Below are 19994 nucleotides of genomic sequence, written 5' to 3'. Positions count from 1 at the left end.
AAGTGTAACTGGTCAGATACACTTGTATGGTTACGATATTAACTGTACTGGGGGGGGGGGGGGGGGGGGGACAATACACAAGTAAGTACCAAGCTATGCACTTAAAGGTTCACATCTTATAATCAGTTGGTTCAGCCCTTTTTCTGTCTTTTAATGTGGCTTTAATCTCTAGTACCGCAGTTCTTACTGTGTTGACAAAGCAGCTTGAACTGTGGTTTTGATTCCCAAATAATCTGAGAACCCATCTGAAACTGGCTGAAGGAGCTAATTCACCAATCTGTGGAAGGGAAAAAGTCTCTAACAGAAACAGTGCCCAATAAAGCAGTGGATGTTCAACCTGTATTTTAGCTTGATGACCATATTTTTATGAGCTATTTGCTCATGTGGGCAACATCATACCTTGTTTTCCCAGAGTTTTGCTTTTTTCCATGTACAGAAATATTGTATGTGTATTGGATTTATCAGTAACATCAAATGAGAAGGAACAGCTGTGCCAGTAGGAGGTAGCTATTGAATTATATTCTGGCACATAGTGATTGAGAGAACACATTTGTAAAGAATCAACAGTTGGAAGGAATTTGAGAAATTATTCAGATTTTTGTAATATATGTTCCTGTCAGTCAGTCAACTTTTGAAAGATGAATCACTCAACCTTTTTATTACTTCCTTGTGCCCTATCATTTTTGCTATTATTTATATATTCTTTAAATTTAATACTATAAAAGATCAATATGTTTGCTTGTCAGGTTTTAAATAATATGCATCATGACGACTCAAGTATTTATGATCCTGCATTTATCTTGCCTCTGTTGAGTAAGTTGCTGGCTCCAGAATCACCAGTAAGACCACAAAAGGTCATTCACAGTGATGCACTGGCATTAGTTCTTGCTGCTCTTGGGAGCGAATGTAACACAACTAGATCAGCAGCTTGGCATGTAATTGGACAACTCTACACACATCTTGAAGCTACCAAGTAAGTTTTAAGAAATATCGAATTTCTCTGTTACTGTCTTTATATAAATGAAACTCATTTTTCACTGTAATATTATTATTGTATGCTGAATCTTGGGGAATGTATTACAATGCCAAACTGAAAGTTGTGTTGATTAAACAGTCAGTCATATTGCACTGTATTAAAAGCAGTAAGCACTTGGTTCTTATAAAGACTATAAATCGGAAAGTTAGCATAAAGTTGATTTTCATTTTTTACCAATTTTGCAAAAGAAACATAGTATTGTGAAAGTACTATACACTGTTGATGAGAGAGACTGCTTCACAACATTGTAAAGGTGAAACACCCTTCATTTTCATCCCAAATGCTACAAATATTTATTGCACAAATTAATTTTTGGGTTTAAGGACTCAAACTCCTGTAATCCATACAATTATTATTTTATCATCTGTTGTTGTTATTGTGGTCTTCAGTCCTGAGACTGGTTTGATGCAGCTCTCCATGCTACTCTATCCTCTGCAAGCTTCTTCATCTCCCAGTACCTACTGCAACCTACATCCTTCTGAATCTGCTTGGTGTATTCAGCTCTTGGTCTCCCCCTACGATTTTTACCCTCCACGCTGCCCTCCAATACTAAATTGGTGATCCCTTGATGCCTCAGAACATGTCCTACCAACCGATCCCTTCTTCTGGTCAAGTTGTGCCACAAACTTCTCTTCTCCCCAATCCTATTCAATACTTCCTCATTAGTTATGTGATCTACCCATCTGATCTTCAGCATTCTTTTGTAGCACCACATTTCGAAAACTTCTATTCTCTTCTTGTCCAAACTATTTATCGTCCACGTTTCACTTCCATACATGGCTAAACTCCATACAAATACTTTCAGAAACGACTTCCTGACACTTAAATCTATACTTGATGTTAACAAATTTCTCTTCTTCAGAAACGCTTTCCTTGCCATTGCCAGTCTACATTTTATATCCTCTCTACTTCGACCATCATCAGTTATTTTACTCCCTAAATAGCAAAACGCCTTTACTACTTTAAGTGTCTCATTTCCTAATCTAATACCCTCAACATCACCCGACTTAATTCGACTACATTCCATTATCCTCGTTTTGTTTTTGTTGATGTTCATCTTATATCCTCCCTTCAAGACACCATCCATTCCGTTCAACTGCTCTTCCAAGTCCTTTGCTGTCTCTGACAGAATTACAATGTCATCGGCGAACCTCAATGTTTTTATTTCTTCTCCATGGATTTTAATACCTACTCCGAATTTTTCTTTTGTTTCCTTTACTGCTTGCTCAATATACAGATTGAATAACACCGGGGAGAGGCTACAACCCTGTCTCACTCCCTTCCCAACCACTGCTTCCCTTTCATGTCCCTCGACTCTTATAACTGCCATCTGGTTTCTGTACAAATTGTAAATAGCCTTTCGCTCCCTGTATTTTACCCCTGCCACCTTTAGAATTTGAAAGAGAGTATTCCAGTCAACATTGTCAAAAGCTTTCTCTAAGTCTACAAATGCTAGAAACGTAGGTTTGCCTTTCCTTAATCTTTCTTCTAAGATAAGTCGTAAGGTCAGTATTGCCTCACGTGTCCCAGTATTTCTACGGAATCCAAACTGATCTTCCCCGAGGTCGGCTTCTACTAGTTTTTCCATTCGTCTGTAAAGAATTCGTGTTAGTATTTTGCAGCTGTGGCTTATTAAACTGATTGTTCGGTAATTTTCACATCTGTCTACACCTGTTTCATCTAAGATGCAAATATTTGCACAAGTCATGTGACAGATAAAATCAGATCTCAACCACATTCATATTCAGGTTAAATCCTTCAACTTCACCCAGTAACTGACTTGACCACATTGCCTATTTGAACAAAATGCACCCACTTTCCTGTAAGTGCTTGAACAGGAAGACATCAGTTGGCACGTGGTTGAGTGTGTGAAGGTAGTATCTGCAAACGTCATTGATTACTGTGACATACAGTTGTGGTGGTACTTGTCATTAATTTCAGCCCCAGTCACAGTAACAGTTGTATTAAAGTAAGTAACTGTATCATAAGAAGAGCAGAACCATTTATTAATAAAATGATTTCAACATCAGATTGAGCTATGTGTTTTGATGGGGTGAATAACTGTTGATGAAAAATCATGGCTAGCCATCTGCCACACCACAGTTAGTTTGCGCTTGTGGAGCATTATTTATCATCATTTACTACATCTTTTCTTATGACCAGTGTACTCTTTCTTTACTGACTTTGCTAAATGATTGGGTGTCTAAATAAGATGGCATTGACATTTCATCGACTGTATTAATCTTCAGTAACAGTCAAATATGTCGTATCAAACAGCACTTGTTAATTTCTATAAAACCAACCTACACACCACATAAGCAATTGTTGTTAGTCTACTATCACTGTAATTATATATTTAGCCTGTCCATACACATTATTCAGTTCTGATCGTGATACAACACAGTTAAATTCTGTAATCTTTCCCATGCACGTATATTTGTCGTGACAGCCAACACTCAGCCCATCCTATAGCAACCAGTTGTATTACCTATTATCAGCTGTAGGATTCAACAACAGTGCCAGTTATTCTAAAATGCTTCAGTTGAATAAAAAAAATACTGAATACAACCTCAGGGTGCTTAAATTTCGTAATGCACCTTTTTTTTTAATTTATGTAAAAAATCTAAAATAAAAGTAAGACTTCTTTATGTGGGATATTTCTGCCACATGTATTGTGTTACTTCTCATTTTATGTGACCATGTACTTGCAAACAGATATCATAATATATATTTTTAGTTATATAGCCATGGATAAGCATAATCTCACATATCTGCAGGTTCTTGTCAGGAATATTTATTATTACCATCTTGAAAGTTTTGCACGTTTAACAAATATGTAAGATAACACCCTTAGAATGTTGTTTATTTTTTGTTGCTATATTGCCAGTCAGTGATATAACTTATCTTTGTGCCTGAGAGATTAGTTGACTTCAGAAATTTGTTTCATCAATATTTTGTAGTCTGTGGCATATTCAGGATTGTTATATCACTTCTCTTTTCTTTTTCCGTAATGTTTATCATATTTGAAACTTTGTCAGGAATTTCAGTTGCAGATATTTACATAATTTTGCAGTGTTAGCTCCAGTACATTATCTTGTTTTCACGTATTTTGTAACTGTGTAAAAATATTACGCCTTCTTTTTCGTGTTTTGTATGTTTCACTTAGTTGACAAAGATAACCGTGTGATAAAAATTCTGACACATTACACATCCCTAAAATGTGAAAGAACATATCAAAAGAGCCAGCTAACTTCTCTACCATGTGCCCTCATTTACAACAACTCATGTCATCAAAAACTAACATATAGAAGAAACAAAAATTTTCTGTATCTTTACATACTTCCCTCCAGATGGATTAATGTCTACACACAAATTGCAGACACTGTCAGAAATTAATATTATAGTTTACTCTCAAGGAAATATTTAAAATGGCTGATGAAAATAATGCAAAGAAAAATGTGGCATAAAAGAAAGAAGCATAGTTCCTTACACAATAACAGAAAAAAACATTGTATAACTATTTAAGTTGTTTACTTACCTGTTAGTGTGAAATAATAAAGCAACATGTACAACAAACATATTAAGAGAATATCTTACTTTTGCAATTGCTTGTGTATGATTAGTGGAAAAAAGTAACATGTGAACACATTACTTAAAGAAAAAAAGAGCGACAGACAAAGTGGACAGTTATACAAAACAATGAAAGAATTAGTTTTACATGCACAAAAAAATCATCAATTTTTGATGTTTCACACACAAGTGTTTTCTAGTGAAGTTTTGTGCAGTGACAAAAACTTGATTAATGTCTACACATAAATTGCAAACACTGTCAGAAATTAATATTATAATTTACTCTCAAATGGCATCTCATCCAATTCTGAAAATTACATCTGTGTGTATCCCAAATATGGAATTGCATTACTGCTGGATTCATTCATGTCTTTCATTGGTAGTTACTTTTGAAGAGGATGGCAAAATTATTTTTAAAAAAGTAAGAAAAACGTCTGACAATGTGTATAGTTCACTAAATCTATTAAAATAAAAGAAGAAAGAAATAAAACGTTACTGTATTCACTGTGTTACTCCTTGCATGCACTATTTCATCACTTCACCAAATACATAAATCAGTGCTAGACTGTAGAGTTTGTAAGCTGAATGAAGCATGCATTGCTCCATTGGTGTCACAGTCTGTATAATAGTATTTTGATAATGTTGGGTGTGTCAGGCTGACAATGTCTGTAATGCAGAGAGGAACTGTTTTAATGTTTCAGATGACTTTATAATACTTCCTGGAAAATCATCATTAATTAATAAATTAGCATTAGTAGCTCTCTTGCTAAATACACTATATTCTTTTAAAATGGGAAAATATGTTTTGTTATTGTTATTGTACATCTTCTCAAAAGAAGTTCATTGGTGAGAGTTTTCATGTGAAAATTGTGACACTGAGTCCTTCTTTGAACAGAAACTGTTTTTAACTCTCTCTGCAATTCTGCAGGTTTTTGGTGTAGTGTTGCTTTTATTAGCCACTTGTTTCTTCTGTAAACTCTTATCACCAGTTTTGTAAAGGCCTTGTTGCTACTGCTGTGGAGGCCAAGTTTCCACTGTTGTTAGGGTAGCAAGTTCGTGAAATGGCTTCTGGTGCAGTACACTGCTAGGGCAATTTCTCCCTGCCACTATTACACATCTGTGCCCGGGGTCAGGCAACAGGATAGGAGAACGAAGGTTCTAAAACACTCCAACAAATTAGGTAACAGTGTCACACAAATGCATTAAAAAGGCTTATTATGTTTGTGATTAGTTGAATGATTAAGTCTGCAATGCTGCATGTAATATAACACAAAAAAGGGCCCTCAATGGCTTAGTGCAAATAGTCATAGGTAAATTTCACAGTACATAGCAAATGCAATTTACAACTGTCCGTTCACTTCTAAGAGTTCACTAAATGACATTCCGTGTCTAAGTCAGCCCTGGACAATGATATATAACCAAGTAGGTGAGACCTGCTCTCCTACCTTCAGAGTAGGCTTCTGTCCGCTGTCTCCAGTCATTGGTGAATTGTACTTGGCTGCAATTGGCTGCGGCAAAGTCGATATCTTCGTCTTCAGTGCCGCCTGTGTCACTGGTGGAAGTCGCGCAAGTGGCAAGTATCTATGTCACAAGCACAGCTTTCTTCGTTGCGCCTGTGGTGCTTGTGCCCTGGCTGTATCTTGTTCAGACGACGCAGCAGTTTCATTCAACAATTTTTATGATTATTTCTTTACATTTTTTTTATGGAGGGGTCATGATCATAATTAATAGTCTATGATACTATGTCTCTTCTGTGAAAATGAGGCACAAGTTTAAAGCCAATCAAAGGAAGGTACTTATTTTAATGTAGAAATAAGGTCATAAATTAAAATGCTGGATGGAAAAGACAGTTCCTTTACATGCATTTTCTGTTTATCAGATAAGTGAACTTAAGCAAATTAATAACAGGGTTTTGTGCTAGGAACTGTTCGATCATCGCCAACTCACTAGAGAAAATGGGCTGCAACATGTGAAGATAAAGCACACACGGTTTTCAATACACAATTCCTGCAGAGCCAGCTGAAGGACATTGACCTGCTAGCATCCACAAGAAAAAAAACATAAAAATAAAAATCAATAATATGCTTTGTGTTTCGTGCCTCCTGTAGTTACGATGCTGCTTGAAAAAGCTGTTATTTTTTGTCTCCTTCTTGCATAAGAGTGTCACAATACATCAAACTCTTCAAAAATGTTCATGTCGCATAGGAGTAACTCTGCAGTATTATTTGCATCATATAATTAAATATAGTCTATTTTTTCCAGCTTTGGTAAGGAACGCCACCTATGGCTACATCTGCTGGATGTCATTCGCTGTGGTGCTGCGGATATCATGAAATATGGCAAGAACGACACTGAATTTGTCACTCCAAAACTTTCATGCATAGTGTCAACATTCCTCGCCAGGGCTTCACTATTAATTTCTCAACCACTTCATCCTTTGTATCAGCCTTTGCATAATTTCATTCTTGCCAAACCTTCGTTGTACCTGTTGAGTATCCCTGAATTCCTTCCACTTTTTCATAGTTCTGATCTTCAGCACAGGTAAGAATATTAATCTTGTTGACAGCACTATTATATTGTATTTGAAACAGAGCAGATGTGTGGAATTCAGTGATATAATTTCAACTGTTGTTAAGAAAACATTTAATTCAATAGTTGTTTGTTATAGGTTTCTATGTAGTATGCATAGTATCCTATTTATTACAGGTCACAAATACTGCATACCAAGTAGACATTACATGCAATACTGTTTGCCTTCTGTGCAGGTTATTTTATAGTTACAAATTAAAACACTGGCCACTCTTCTACGGCAACATATTGTTAAATAAATGCTATACAACAAGGTAAACTACATAACTCATTATCACTGCATAGCTAATCACAAATTGACTTTCATTCCCTTTTTTTGTCAGGTGTTTGTCTTATGTAATAAATCATACATCCTCCAATAAATGTATTTAGCAAACAATGGATTAAAAACAGAAGATAGTAAACACAATAACTGCACACACCCAGAATGGGAATAAAAGCCTTCACAAACAAGTTTTGTAACATTGAGGTCCTGAAATGGAACAAGATTCAGATAGAAAACATACAAACATAGTCATTGAAAACTTAACACACAAATGTTTCAATCCAGTTTCCAAGTATGTTTCAGTATTTTTCTACTTTTTTTCATCTACAATTTTTATTCCTGAAGCTTGAAGGACTGTGATATTACATAACAGAGCCAGTTTCTTTCGTTGCCATAGTCAATGTACTCTACAGTGTGAATTATTTTCTATTGGAACATCTCCCTTTGAACCATTCTCATATGGACAAGAGGCATTACATTTCAGCTGCAAATGTGGACTTCAATCTCTTGCATTAATAAGGCGGTCATTATGAAAATTCTTGGTGCATCTGTAATTCTTCTCTTGTCAGTCATTGCGGGTTGTGCTGCTGGTTGCTAGGACTGTTTGATGTTTCTGAGAGTGGTCAGTTTTATTTAACCATTTGTTTTTATTACAGAATTTCTTTCTTCATAAGCCAAAAATCTCTGAAGTCTCTTATTTTTACTACCTTCTTAATTTTTCTGCCGTATCAACCTCCTTTATCTTTTCTGTGGTTTTATTGTTTCTTTCAAAGCATCTGTCAATTTTGTTTTATATACCATGTTCATGTGTGTTCCACTTCCATTCTGTAGTTTTGTGTATACATATTTAATCTCTCTTTACAAATTGCAGATTCATCCCCCCCCCCCACATGATACTACATGGTAAAAAATCAAACAATGGAAAATCCAGGATGGAATGTAACAGTGTTATGAAAAGGAAAGTTGATACTCACCATTAGTGGAGACTCTGGATCGCCCATTAATGTCTTCGTCAACAACACACACACACACACACACACACACACACACACACACACACACACACACACGACTGCAGTCTCAGGCATCTGAAACAACACTGATTGAGTGTGGTTTCAGGTACCTGAGGCTGTGTGTGTGTGTGTGTGTCTACGTCTACGTCTGTTGTTCACGAAGGTTGGTGTGCCTATCTGCGACTCATCATCTCTACTAATGGTGAAAAGTGACTTTCCTTTTCATAATATTGGAACTACATGGTAGTTGTAATTAAAGTGCAGCTACTCGTGGAGGCACAGGGTAGGCTTTAATTATTGTATGTCAGTGAAACTTGGTAGATATGCTAATATGATAATGCAGAACCTGGAAACAAATTAGTTCCAGTTTTGTACATCAAGTGCAAATCTGCCACTGTACACTGTATGACGGTATCCATACAGTCATTTGACAAGCCATAACATTAGTGTACAGTGTGGCTATGTTTTATGTGAATAGCAGCAATTACAGAGCTGCATTGAGAGTGTGTCACTGACTGATAGGGCTGACGAGAGGCCCAATGTCATTAAGTGGCGTAAAGATGAGAACGAAATTTGAAAACGCAGGTGAGCTCAGTATGGCACACAGAAGAGGAACATGTCGTATCCAAGTGGAAGTTATTGACGAGGTTACTGCTGCTCTAACTGACCATGCAGCATATGCCCAGGTAGTGATAGTGCTCATGCAGTGTCACGAGAATTGTCCATTCCGTTGGCAACAGTATGGAAAGTTTTGCAGTCTATTTCACACTGGTACCCGTACAAGATCCAGATGGTGCAGAAACTTAAACTTCATGATCTGCAGCAATGTTCTGAATTTTCTCTTAGGTTTCTGGCACGCACTGAAGCTGATGACTTGTGGCTGGGCAATATTCTGTGGAGGACAAAGCACATTTTACACTACAGGGTGCAATGAATACACAGAAATGCCGAAATTGGGACACTGTTGAACCACCTGTTGTGTCTGAAGAGCCACTGCACTTGCCATTTGTGACTGTGTAGTATGGATTCACAAACACCATTACTCTCGGCCCATTTTTCTTTGAAGAGAATGTACCTAGATGGCCTGCCATGTGTACCATGGTGTCTGCACATTATCGAGACCTCCCTGTACAACATTTGATTCCTGCTTTGGAAGAGCACCACTGTATGGAAACCACCGTTTTCATGCTAGATGAGACAACACCTCGTGTTGCAGTGTACAGTGCCAGAATGTGTTAGCAGGAACACTGGAACTGCTGCGAGCAATTGTTGATCACGTTTCTTTACATATGCAACATCTCGTCATTGTCTTTGGTGCTCATATGTATAAGCAGTGGTTAATAATAAAATCAACATTATGTCTTTCTCACTTGTTTGACCTTTTCTGGCCACATACCATGCCTAATCTGTTACCTATGGAAAAATTTCTGTATGTTCTTCTTACATTCACAGAGCCAGATTTGCACATGGTGATAAAAATTTGAACTTTTTTTTTCTTTTTCAATGTAAATTGGTTGCATATTAAAGCTTTAGCATATCTACCAAGGTTTGCTGCAATATGGTAATTACAGCCTGCACTGGGCATCTGTGTCTAGCTGCACTTTAATTATAACGAATCAGTACTACAGCATGACTGTGTTCGTTTGAGATTTGTCATTTTTTCGTGATGCCTGGGGCTTTTACTCTTGTTAGTTAGCTTCATATGAACCATTGTTACTACTGTGATTTGGATGTTGCACAGTTATATTCATCTGAGAGTGAAAATTAGAGTATATTAGTTACATTCATAGACTGATGGTAAAATGTGATCTTTCTTGATGTTTTCACTAGAATTTCCAAATTATATAATTCAGGTAACATCAATATCAAATTTATTTTGGTGTTCAACATTTTTGTATTTATTAAATGTATTTGAACTGTCTGTTTCTTTCATACACAGTATTCATCGACAGTGGATTTTGGAAGTTATAAGAGATGGTTTAAAAAGTCCTCAAGACATTGAATTGTGCTTCAAATGTGTATTGTTCAAGTTACTTCTGGACTATTATTTTTCAATTTTGGCTGACACTGAAACTAAGGTAATGTGACACAAAGAAGAAAACTAAAAATGAAAGCCACCAGCCTGTATAAAACAGATTTATAATATTTGTGGTCAGTAGACAGATTTAAACTAAGTTAGCCATTTCATCTAACCAGATATCAGATTTACTTTGACAAATACTTCGTTTTGATGCATGTTTCAGTTCCAACTAAAATTAGGCTTGTTTACAATGTTAGTTCCTCTCAAAGCAATTCCCCTCCTTCACGCTTTAAACTATTTTGCCTCTTTGATCCATCAATGTTGACTTTGAGATCTGCCTAAGTATTTTTATATTTGCTTTTATTTTTTGTTTTGTTTTTGATTTACAAGGGGAGGCCACGACGTTTGGAACGCGGATTTACTGCAAACTTTGTACACTCGTAGTACTCCTTGAGGACAACAAAATGTGTAAGCAGTAGCGCGTACTTCTCAAGCATTATTGAGAAAATCGCAAGATAATTTTGGTCGTCAAATATATACCTGTGCATGGCCATTTTTACCATGAAGCGCCGGCAGCCGACTGATTACAGTTCAAGCCCCATAATCACTGGGTCACTGGATTGAGTCCCGCTCATCAGTTTATTTGTTTATTTTTTTTCATTAATTATTTATTTTTTTATTTTTTATTTCTAACACAGTCATTTTCTTTACTATTTATATTACAACTGATGTAATGGGAAAAATACGTGCAATCGGATGAACTTTTATTAAATTTACAATGTTATTTGGCAGTCTACAAATTTTTTATTATCACAAATAATGTAATATTCATAACTACCGACTAGTAAACGACCAAACGCGTGAATGCATTCGTTCTCCTATTTCACCCTTACTTCCTAAGAGTTCCAAATACTGGAATAATATTCATTGCACAGCTCTGCACTACTCAAGAGGACATGGAAATTTATATTTGCCATGAAATCATCTCTGCAGTCAAAAGTTTGTGAGGCGGTTCCAATATGTTTTTATTTTTGTAATCAGCCAGTACTGTAGGATTATCAGATGACCATTCGTGTTCTTGGTCATATAATCCACCATAATATCTTCCAAACTTTGTGTGAAATGAGAAAATCATATCAGGCAACAGAAGTGTATTCCTTTTTAAATTGTTGTTAATTTTTAAATAAAGCCATTCTGTGATGTAGTTAAACATTATGTAATAGTTATTGATTCATGACATGACGTGATACAGTATGGTAGTACATGGTGATATGTGTCTTGTACTTACCGAAGGAAGAGTATGGATGTGGATCACAATAGAGGAGGAAAAAGAATGAAATACAGATAATGAAAGGGAAGGGGGAAGCACAGAAGCAATGCAGAAAAGGAAGAGTAACAGACTGGCAAAAATGTAAATTTGGGAGCTTTTTAGACCATCTGTAATAACATTTTTTCCATGTCCATTTCCTCTTTATTTGCCTGTTTCCTGTGTTTTGAGTCCTTTTTCCTCATTTCCCCAACCTCCACCTCTCACATCCCCCCCCCCCCTCCCCCCAAGTAGTGCTATTTTTTCCTTCTTCCATTTATATTCCTTCTTTCACCAAATATCACCACTTTCAGTTATGAATAATATCAGCTAAAAGATGACCAAGAGATGCTTATGTGCTTATGTATTGGTACTATCAATTTTGAAATTTAATTGCCATATCTGGAAGTTGAGCCATATTCTGTGCAGTTGTAAATGATGTATTTGTCCATCTTAACTCTTCCATAAGGTGGGAAAAGAAATCCTCTCCAATGTTATTTTTACAATCAAGAGCCATTGTAACATTCCTCTATGATGACAAAATTTTAATTTTATGTATGTATTTATGCTTATCACATATTGATGATTTTGATTCACAGGTGTTGATTGTCTCAGTGTTGGAATCTGCACTGAAAGTGCCAGGTGCAGCCAAGCTTCTTACAAACAGCTACAGTGTAATTGTGTGGTTGATGGCTGCAGTGGATCGTTTGACCAGTAGTGAAACAGGCCTTGCCAGAGCATTGCTTGGTGCCATTGCAGCACTACCAGTTACATTACCATCACTACCAGCTCTTTTGATAAATTTCTTAACCCATTTACCCGCAACCGTATTGGACTTATGTAAATATTTGGAGGTTTGTTTCCAGTGTTCAACAAAATTTTGAAATATAGCAGCAGTATTTTTAGACTATTTTTAACTTTAAGGCATATTGTATAACTATAATAATATGGGGATCACTGTTGAATGTTTCTCATTGTCTTTATATTTTTAATTAGCTTCACAAAAGCTGGAGTATAGATAAACATCCGTACCATGGTCATTATTCACAGTTGAATCGTAAACACTGCATGTTCTTAACTTACATCAGCACTTATCACACATTCCAATTATCATCATGGTCATGAGAACATTAATAATAATAATAATAATAACAATAACAATAATCCAATGTTTTTACTGTATTAGTTGACCTTGGATTCTCTTTATTGACTTGTGTTGTTACCTGGGGTTAGTTCACATGATCCTACAAGTAGTTTCCCTAACTTTTACAGTAGTTGAATTGTTTCCTAATTTCCTGTATAGTTCTTGATCAACATCAGAAATCAGCATTGTTTAATGCTGCTGCTGAGAAAAATTAAGGACCTTCAAAAATGGTGAACAAATGCACCAGTGAGCTATAAAAGAGAATTTAGATGTACTGCTTCACAGAGAATAGATGGTTTTTCTTTCATAAATTCATTACTCATCGAGATTTTTCAATGAAATATTGTGAGCTTATTGCTTTGTGCATGAAGAATTATGGGAGCATAACATTTTCTGAAAGTGGGCGCCTTTTGCACTCTGATAACAAAGTCTATGTTTTGAAGCTGTTTACGTTGTCCACATTAGCATTTCCATTGTTACTTGCTAACTGTTTAGCTGTTTTTTGCTTCCTATGCATATGTTCTGTGCAATTTGTTTGTTCTTTGTCTCCCTCTCAGATATCACTTTCAAAAATAGTGAAATGTCATAAAATGAAACACAAAGTTTGTAACATTATAGACATGTTTTGAATTCCTCTTTTTGTACTGCTTACCTGCTGATGATTATTTGGTGTTGTAAACAGTTGTTAAATAATTGTGCATAACACTGACAAGTTTATTTTTCATTCTCTTCACATTTATTGATACTACACATGTCGCGATGAGTCACAGTGACCAGCTTTTAGGTAGTAACTTTGACAGTCGTAATAACACAGGCCAGCAGTTCACACAGTGTATGAGTGATCCAAGAAAATTTACAAGTGGCAACACACATAATTAACATAGTAACTCAGTTCCTTGAATGCTAAATAATGACTGAATAGTACTGATCTGGAACTGGTGTAGAAATTTACATATTGGCTACTGGATGCAGATTGACTAAGACATAGTAACTACACACTTTAACTACCCAACCATGAGTGCCTAGAAACTTAGTTACTGTACTGATTAAATGTTTACCACTGATTTACTGTGACCTGCTGCATGATGCGTATTTAAAGACCCACATAGTACAGGAATTACAAAATGGTAAAATCTGCAGTAATTTCATCTTCAGTAACAGTGTAAAAGCTAGGAAAGATGTATAATGCATATACAAATTAGACTGTGAAGTAATTTGATTTAACTGTAATTTATGTAGTTAAAAATGGTAGAAATGATAGGTACTATTTTATGAAAGGGAAGTTTTAATATGCACTGGAGTTTCTGAAGTATGCAGATTTACTAATTTGAACAGTTTGTTAATTAATATGTTATTTTACTTAAAGTATATATTTTTGGAAACAGGAAAATTGGGGCTACAAAACTGTACGACCGGAATTATGAAAGGTTTACAGTTTAAGATTCAAATTTTGTGGAGTATCATAATTTTGAAGAGGAATAATTTTGTATATACACAGTTTTTGAAAAACATATGATGTCTGTTGGAAAGAGGTAACTGTGGGTTTCAATCAATGTTTGTCAATCCTAAAACAAATACTTATTAGAGGTGTGGCGTTTTGAAAAGCACATGATTTTAGTGATCAGAAATTTAGAATATTTCATCAAAGAAAATATTTTCCCAAAAACTAATTATACTGTTATCATCGTGGTATAAAAACTAAACATTGAGTAATGTTTACCAAAATACAGCAGAGATAAAAATATAAAATTTCATGTATTCGTAATGTCGATGGTAGGCAGTGAATTTCTTGTAACTCCATTTTGTTAAATTTTACAGGAGAAGTAAAAACCATTTCTTAAAAATAGAAAGTGATACATATAAAGGAGCTATTATGTAACTATTTAGTAGAAGCCTAGCTATTGACAGATTAAAGAAATCCATGCACTTTCAAAACTCTCTTTGATAATGTGGTTACTGCTCACTGGAATTACAAAGTTTCACAGCCAAGTGGAGTTACAAGGTTTTCATTTCCTACCATTGATATAGGCATTACTTGCAGAACAGAAAATAAAACATTATTCAATGAGTGAAATTATAGCAACGGATACAATTCCACCTTGCTATGTTTGAAGTGCTCAGAGTTACTATGAAATGACTTGGACATCACTTAGACGCAAATCTCTCACACATACAGGTGTTGGCTGATTTGTATACGAATATGTCCATATGCACAGCTGTTGTGTTAAATTTATTGAAGAAAGCTGAATCAGTTATTTATAAGAAACTCCCTTCTTCCATAAATACTCAGCTTTTCATATACTACTTTGTGATTTTCAGTGCATGAAGTCTGAAGATTAATGCATCCTTAAGTTGAAATTTTGCCTATTCCAGAGTTTGTTTATACTGTTAATGATTTCTGTCAAAACTCCAAAAAAACTGAAGTATCTTTTACTTGCTAACGTTCCTGTAATTTATAACTTACGAAAACATGACACTTCCCTGTTTAGCAGCACAATTAAAAATCTGTGATTCAGTGGAAGCTGTAGCATCCGTTACATGGCATACACCAGTAACTGATCCTCCATTTCCTATACTGCTATATCTGACTGGGAATGTCGTTTACAGATCCCAGATATATAGCAAGAGTTGCATGCCACAATAAACACATTTCATTTTTTCATACAATGAACATAATTTTATTAAAATCTGAGGATAACATGTTCATAAGTTTTAAAATTATTTCAGAAATTTTAGACTCATTTTCCCATTATCATTCAATGTATTGAACCTATAAGATTTTGATGTGGTATCTGGAATTCCTTCCATATTGTATTCTTGATGTTTTCACAATTCCCTCCAAATTGATTTAAAAGCTCCATATTGAACAATCAGTGCCAATAACTCACTAAATATGATATCTGTTGTGTCAGCCACCTTCAACACATATACCACTCTTGATACCACACATACAAGATAATTCACCTAAGCTGTTAACATCAAATACTTCCAATACAGTTCAAGATATCTCAGTTCTGTTTTCACCCAGATTAATTGTAAGAAAATCCCCACTATATGACGTATAGCCTCAAACCATAGCAATATTGTTAGTTGCAGTATTGTTGTCAAGTTGTTTTTGCTTCGCCAAAGAGAAACTGTGATAAATTTATCATAATAGCAATTTCCTGCAGCTGCTGCACAAATATTTTTTTATAAATAATTTGAACACTTGGGTTTGTGAGTGGAATTGTAATAATTTCTGCTGCTTGTTTCATCAGCTGGGTGATGACAAACTCAGTGGCATTTTGCTTTCCCTGAAAAGTAATTTTGAAGAAATTACAATATTTTGAACTTAGGATATCTGTCTTTGAATATCAAATTGATTGCTGTTATATGAAGATCATGATATCAGAAAGGAGCTGTTAAATTCAGCTGATGGATTTCTCCAAGCTGATGCAGCTAAGTGAGTCTAATTGCAGATTCAAAGTAATGGAGAAAATTTTCATTGAAAACTGGTAATAGTACTTTTCGGCTGCAAGAAGTTAGACCAACACCAACTGGAAAGCAATACATGTAGTGTGATTCACCAGGCAACTATGATAATAGTTCTGCTTCCTCCTCCTCCTCCTCCTCCTGCTCCTCCTCCTCCTCTTTCTTCTTCTTCTTCTTTCAAAAAATAAGGATGAATCTTACAAAGTGAATGGATACATAAAACAGAAAATTGAGATATAAAGATTCTTCTTCTTCTTCTTCTTCTTCTTCTTCTTCTTCCGTCATGCGTTAGGCTTTCCCTCAGCCTGTTGCAGCTACACCTGGTCCTTTCATCGTTTTGCAGGTCTTCCAGTGCAACTTTTACCTTGTGGAGTATATCGCCAAAAATGTAGTGGTAATCTTGGTTTGTCCATTCATGGCAGACTGGATATCCATTTTTGTCGGTATTCGTCAACCTTATTGTTTATATAGAAAATATTTAATGCTTACCTGATATCTGTATTTCTTTTGTAGTCTAGCTTGGTATATCCTGCTATGTACCTGAGGAATTTCATTTCATTGGCTTATAATCTTATTTTATCTTTCTTTTTCATTACCCAAGATTAACTTCCATATAGTAATGTTGGCACTGTCATATCTTTATAAAATTTTAGATACATTTCTGTTCTTACTTTACGTTGGAGGGCTCTTCTAATAGTGCCATTTAAGTAGTTAAATTTCTCAATTTTGTCTCTTTGATCTAGGTCTCCCCTGTATGACAGCGTGGTTCCTAGCAATTTGAATCTATCTACTTGCTCTATGATCTTGTTGTCTATAATTGTTTTTGTTCTTACTGGATTTTTTCCACAGAAAGCCATGGCTTTTGTTTTTTGTGTTGATACTGACATATTATATATCTGGCATGTTTGGTATAGTTCGTAGGCAGCTCTCTGTAGTCCACCTTCATTATTCACAATAACACTATGTCATCCGTGAATAATAAATTCATAATGTAACCTTTTTGGTTGAAGTTTTATGTATAGTTCTTCAGTTTCATTCTCCTTTGCCGTATAATGTCATCAACGTATATATTAAAAATCAATGGAGAGAGGCTGCAACCTTGTTGAACGCCTAAATTAATAACCTTTGTTGTTTCTTCATTATCCTAAATTATTTGGATTCTTGTATTACCATAGATCTTTTGAATTACCTGTACAGTGCGTATTGGTATACCTCTTCTCATTAAAACTTCCCACAGTAGCTGTCTATTTACTTTATCAAAAGCCTTTACATAATAGGCAAAAGGATGTGTGTTTCTTTATTGAATTCCTTATGTTCTTCTGTAATTTGTTGTAGCATAAATATGTTGTCTGTACAGCTTCTCCCCTTTCTGAATCCATTTTATTTTTCTGACAGCAGGCACTCCATTATGAGTTTTAGTCTTTCAGTTATTATTCTAGCATAGATCTTATACGCTGTATTTAATAAAGATTCTTAAATAATAATTTCACACAAACAAACAAATTATCAGTAATTTAACATCGAGATATGTACCTTCAGTGCAAAATTGTATCAGTGACAACAACAAGAAGGAAATCATGAAAATTAGTGATCAGAACTGCTTACATAATCAATTGTTCAATGTGCCCACTAACTACTGCGATATTCATTTGCAACCAAAGAGATCTGGACATGCTGAAGAGATCATTCATTGTCACTGGATACACTGCAAAAGTGTATTATTTTAAAATGTCTCGAGTCATTTTAACTTATGCATTAAATTCATTTTTGAGCATATGACGAAGAAGAAAAGGTCACTGGCATTGAATCAGGCGAATATGTAGACCTCCTGATCTAGTGACCAGGAAAGGGCTTGGTGTTTGTTTTATAAATGGAGGCTGCAATTAGTATATATATAAGCCATCACATAATGAAGTATACATAAGTGCAACAAAGAACATTTTTCTGACAATGGAGAGAGCAACTAAGGAGAAAAAGCATTTCATATTATATGAAACCAGGAAATACACTACACCCAAAGTTATCGATAATGTTTATGAGCAGTTGTTACGAATTGTTACTGCAATAGCTTCATATAAAATGTGATATAATAATGTAAACTGTAGCATACCAAAGAACATACTATCCTCCAACCGTAGAATGAAATAAAGAAAAAGATGCATGGCCTACTCAGTTGCACAGAGAATTAATTAGTATACATTTACTCTCCTCAGTATACGATATCAGTGGCACAATTCCATCCAATTCTTCTCCACCATCACTGGACTTGGTGCCAAAACTGTTGGTGTCATCAACCAATTCATTTATATTAAAATGGCACTAGTAAGGCAGTAGCTTAATTATCATATGACCCTGTTTCCTTGTAATTTCATCTACAACATATGTAGGTATCACAGAGTTATTTTGTTTTTCAGGTAAATGTAACAGCAGTTTTGTCATTCTCATGTTTGCAGCAATTGCTCTTGCCTGCAACCACTGCACCATTGCACCATAGTTTCTTTGTGGTCACTAGTTGTTGGAGTTTTGCCTGATATCATAGAATTGTAGGGTGCATTATCCATTACAAATACTGTCGAATGACTAAATTGGAGTAACAAGTTTTTAAACCACTCCATAGACTGCGGGTAGTCTATATCCTTATGGTAATCACAGGTTTTTCCCAATCAAAAACCTAAAAGTTCTTCACATACAGATCCATTTGAAGAACCTGCTAGGCCACAATCAATTGGGATCCTTTTTCCATTGGTTGATGACTGCTGGTATTTGGAGTGTCTTCTGTCCAGCATTTATCAACTGCTTCTCCAGCATTGACTTTACCTAACCATATAACTGAATGTGTACCCTTTCCTGCAATTTTGTGTCAGAAAATACTGTGAGCCACAACTATAAGCTTTTTTGAACAACAGGTTTCATCCATATAACTTTTTAAAGTGAAAGCCCTTACTTATTAACAACATTTTAAGTGACATTTTCCCCTCTGAGAAAAGTTAACATTTGTTAAAGAAATTAGCAAATTCATTATTGAGTGGTATCCATAATTGTGCCATCGAACTGCATCAGTTTGAAACAAATGAAGATCTGTAACTGGACAAGGCTGCTTTCCTTTTTTTCCCAGTAGTACTTAAAAATACACTGTTTTTTTTTCCCCCATGGAGATGTGTTCCACATGGTTTACTACAATATCTTACAAGGTTTGAAGTAGCACCCTTTTCCTTATAACAGTTCTTTGGTTTAGTCATAGTATTTTCGAACTGTATCAGCAGGAATCAACGCATGCCCACAAACAGAAATAAATTCTTTTTCTTGCTTGTAAAACTCTCACATTGTTTGTAGTAATTCAAATGTCTGAATATTTAATGACACTCCACAACACAACGGATTATCGCTTGGTGAATGACGTCATATTGGTGACATTCTTCAATAAATGGAAACTAGTTGAAGCAGTAACACAACAGAACTATATAGAAGCAGTTGGTCGCACACTAACACACAATGCTTACACAGCAGCTGGCGACATAGTAGTGTCGATGTCAGAATTGGCTTTTGTTGCTGTAGTTGGTTCAGAAAGTGAAGCACCTAT

The 19994-nt window shown here is 35.4% G+C and overlaps 1 protein-coding gene across 1 annotated transcript in view; it reads left to right on the top strand.

The window, feature by feature from the left end:
• Positions 1 to 19994, top strand: part of LOC126236746 (nucleolar pre-ribosomal-associated protein 1) — a 171466-nt gene that overhangs the window by 139334 nt on the left and 12138 nt on the right. Inside the window, exons 16-19 of the mRNA XM_049946281.1 lie at positions 747 to 973; positions 6869 to 7147; positions 10413 to 10551; positions 12399 to 12653. Coding sequence (XP_049802238.1) covers positions 747 to 973; positions 6869 to 7147; positions 10413 to 10551; positions 12399 to 12653 — 900 coding nt within the window. The remainder of the gene's footprint in view (positions 1 to 746; positions 974 to 6868; positions 7148 to 10412; positions 10552 to 12398; positions 12654 to 19994) is intronic.

This window comes from Schistocerca nitens, chromosome 2, assembly GCF_023898315.1.
Source record: "Schistocerca nitens isolate TAMUIC-IGC-003100 chromosome 2, iqSchNite1.1, whole genome shotgun sequence".
NCBI classification, from domain to species: Eukaryota; Metazoa; Arthropoda; class Insecta; order Orthoptera; family Acrididae; genus Schistocerca; species Schistocerca nitens.
This window is presented reverse-complemented; position numbering and strand designations above follow the sequence as displayed.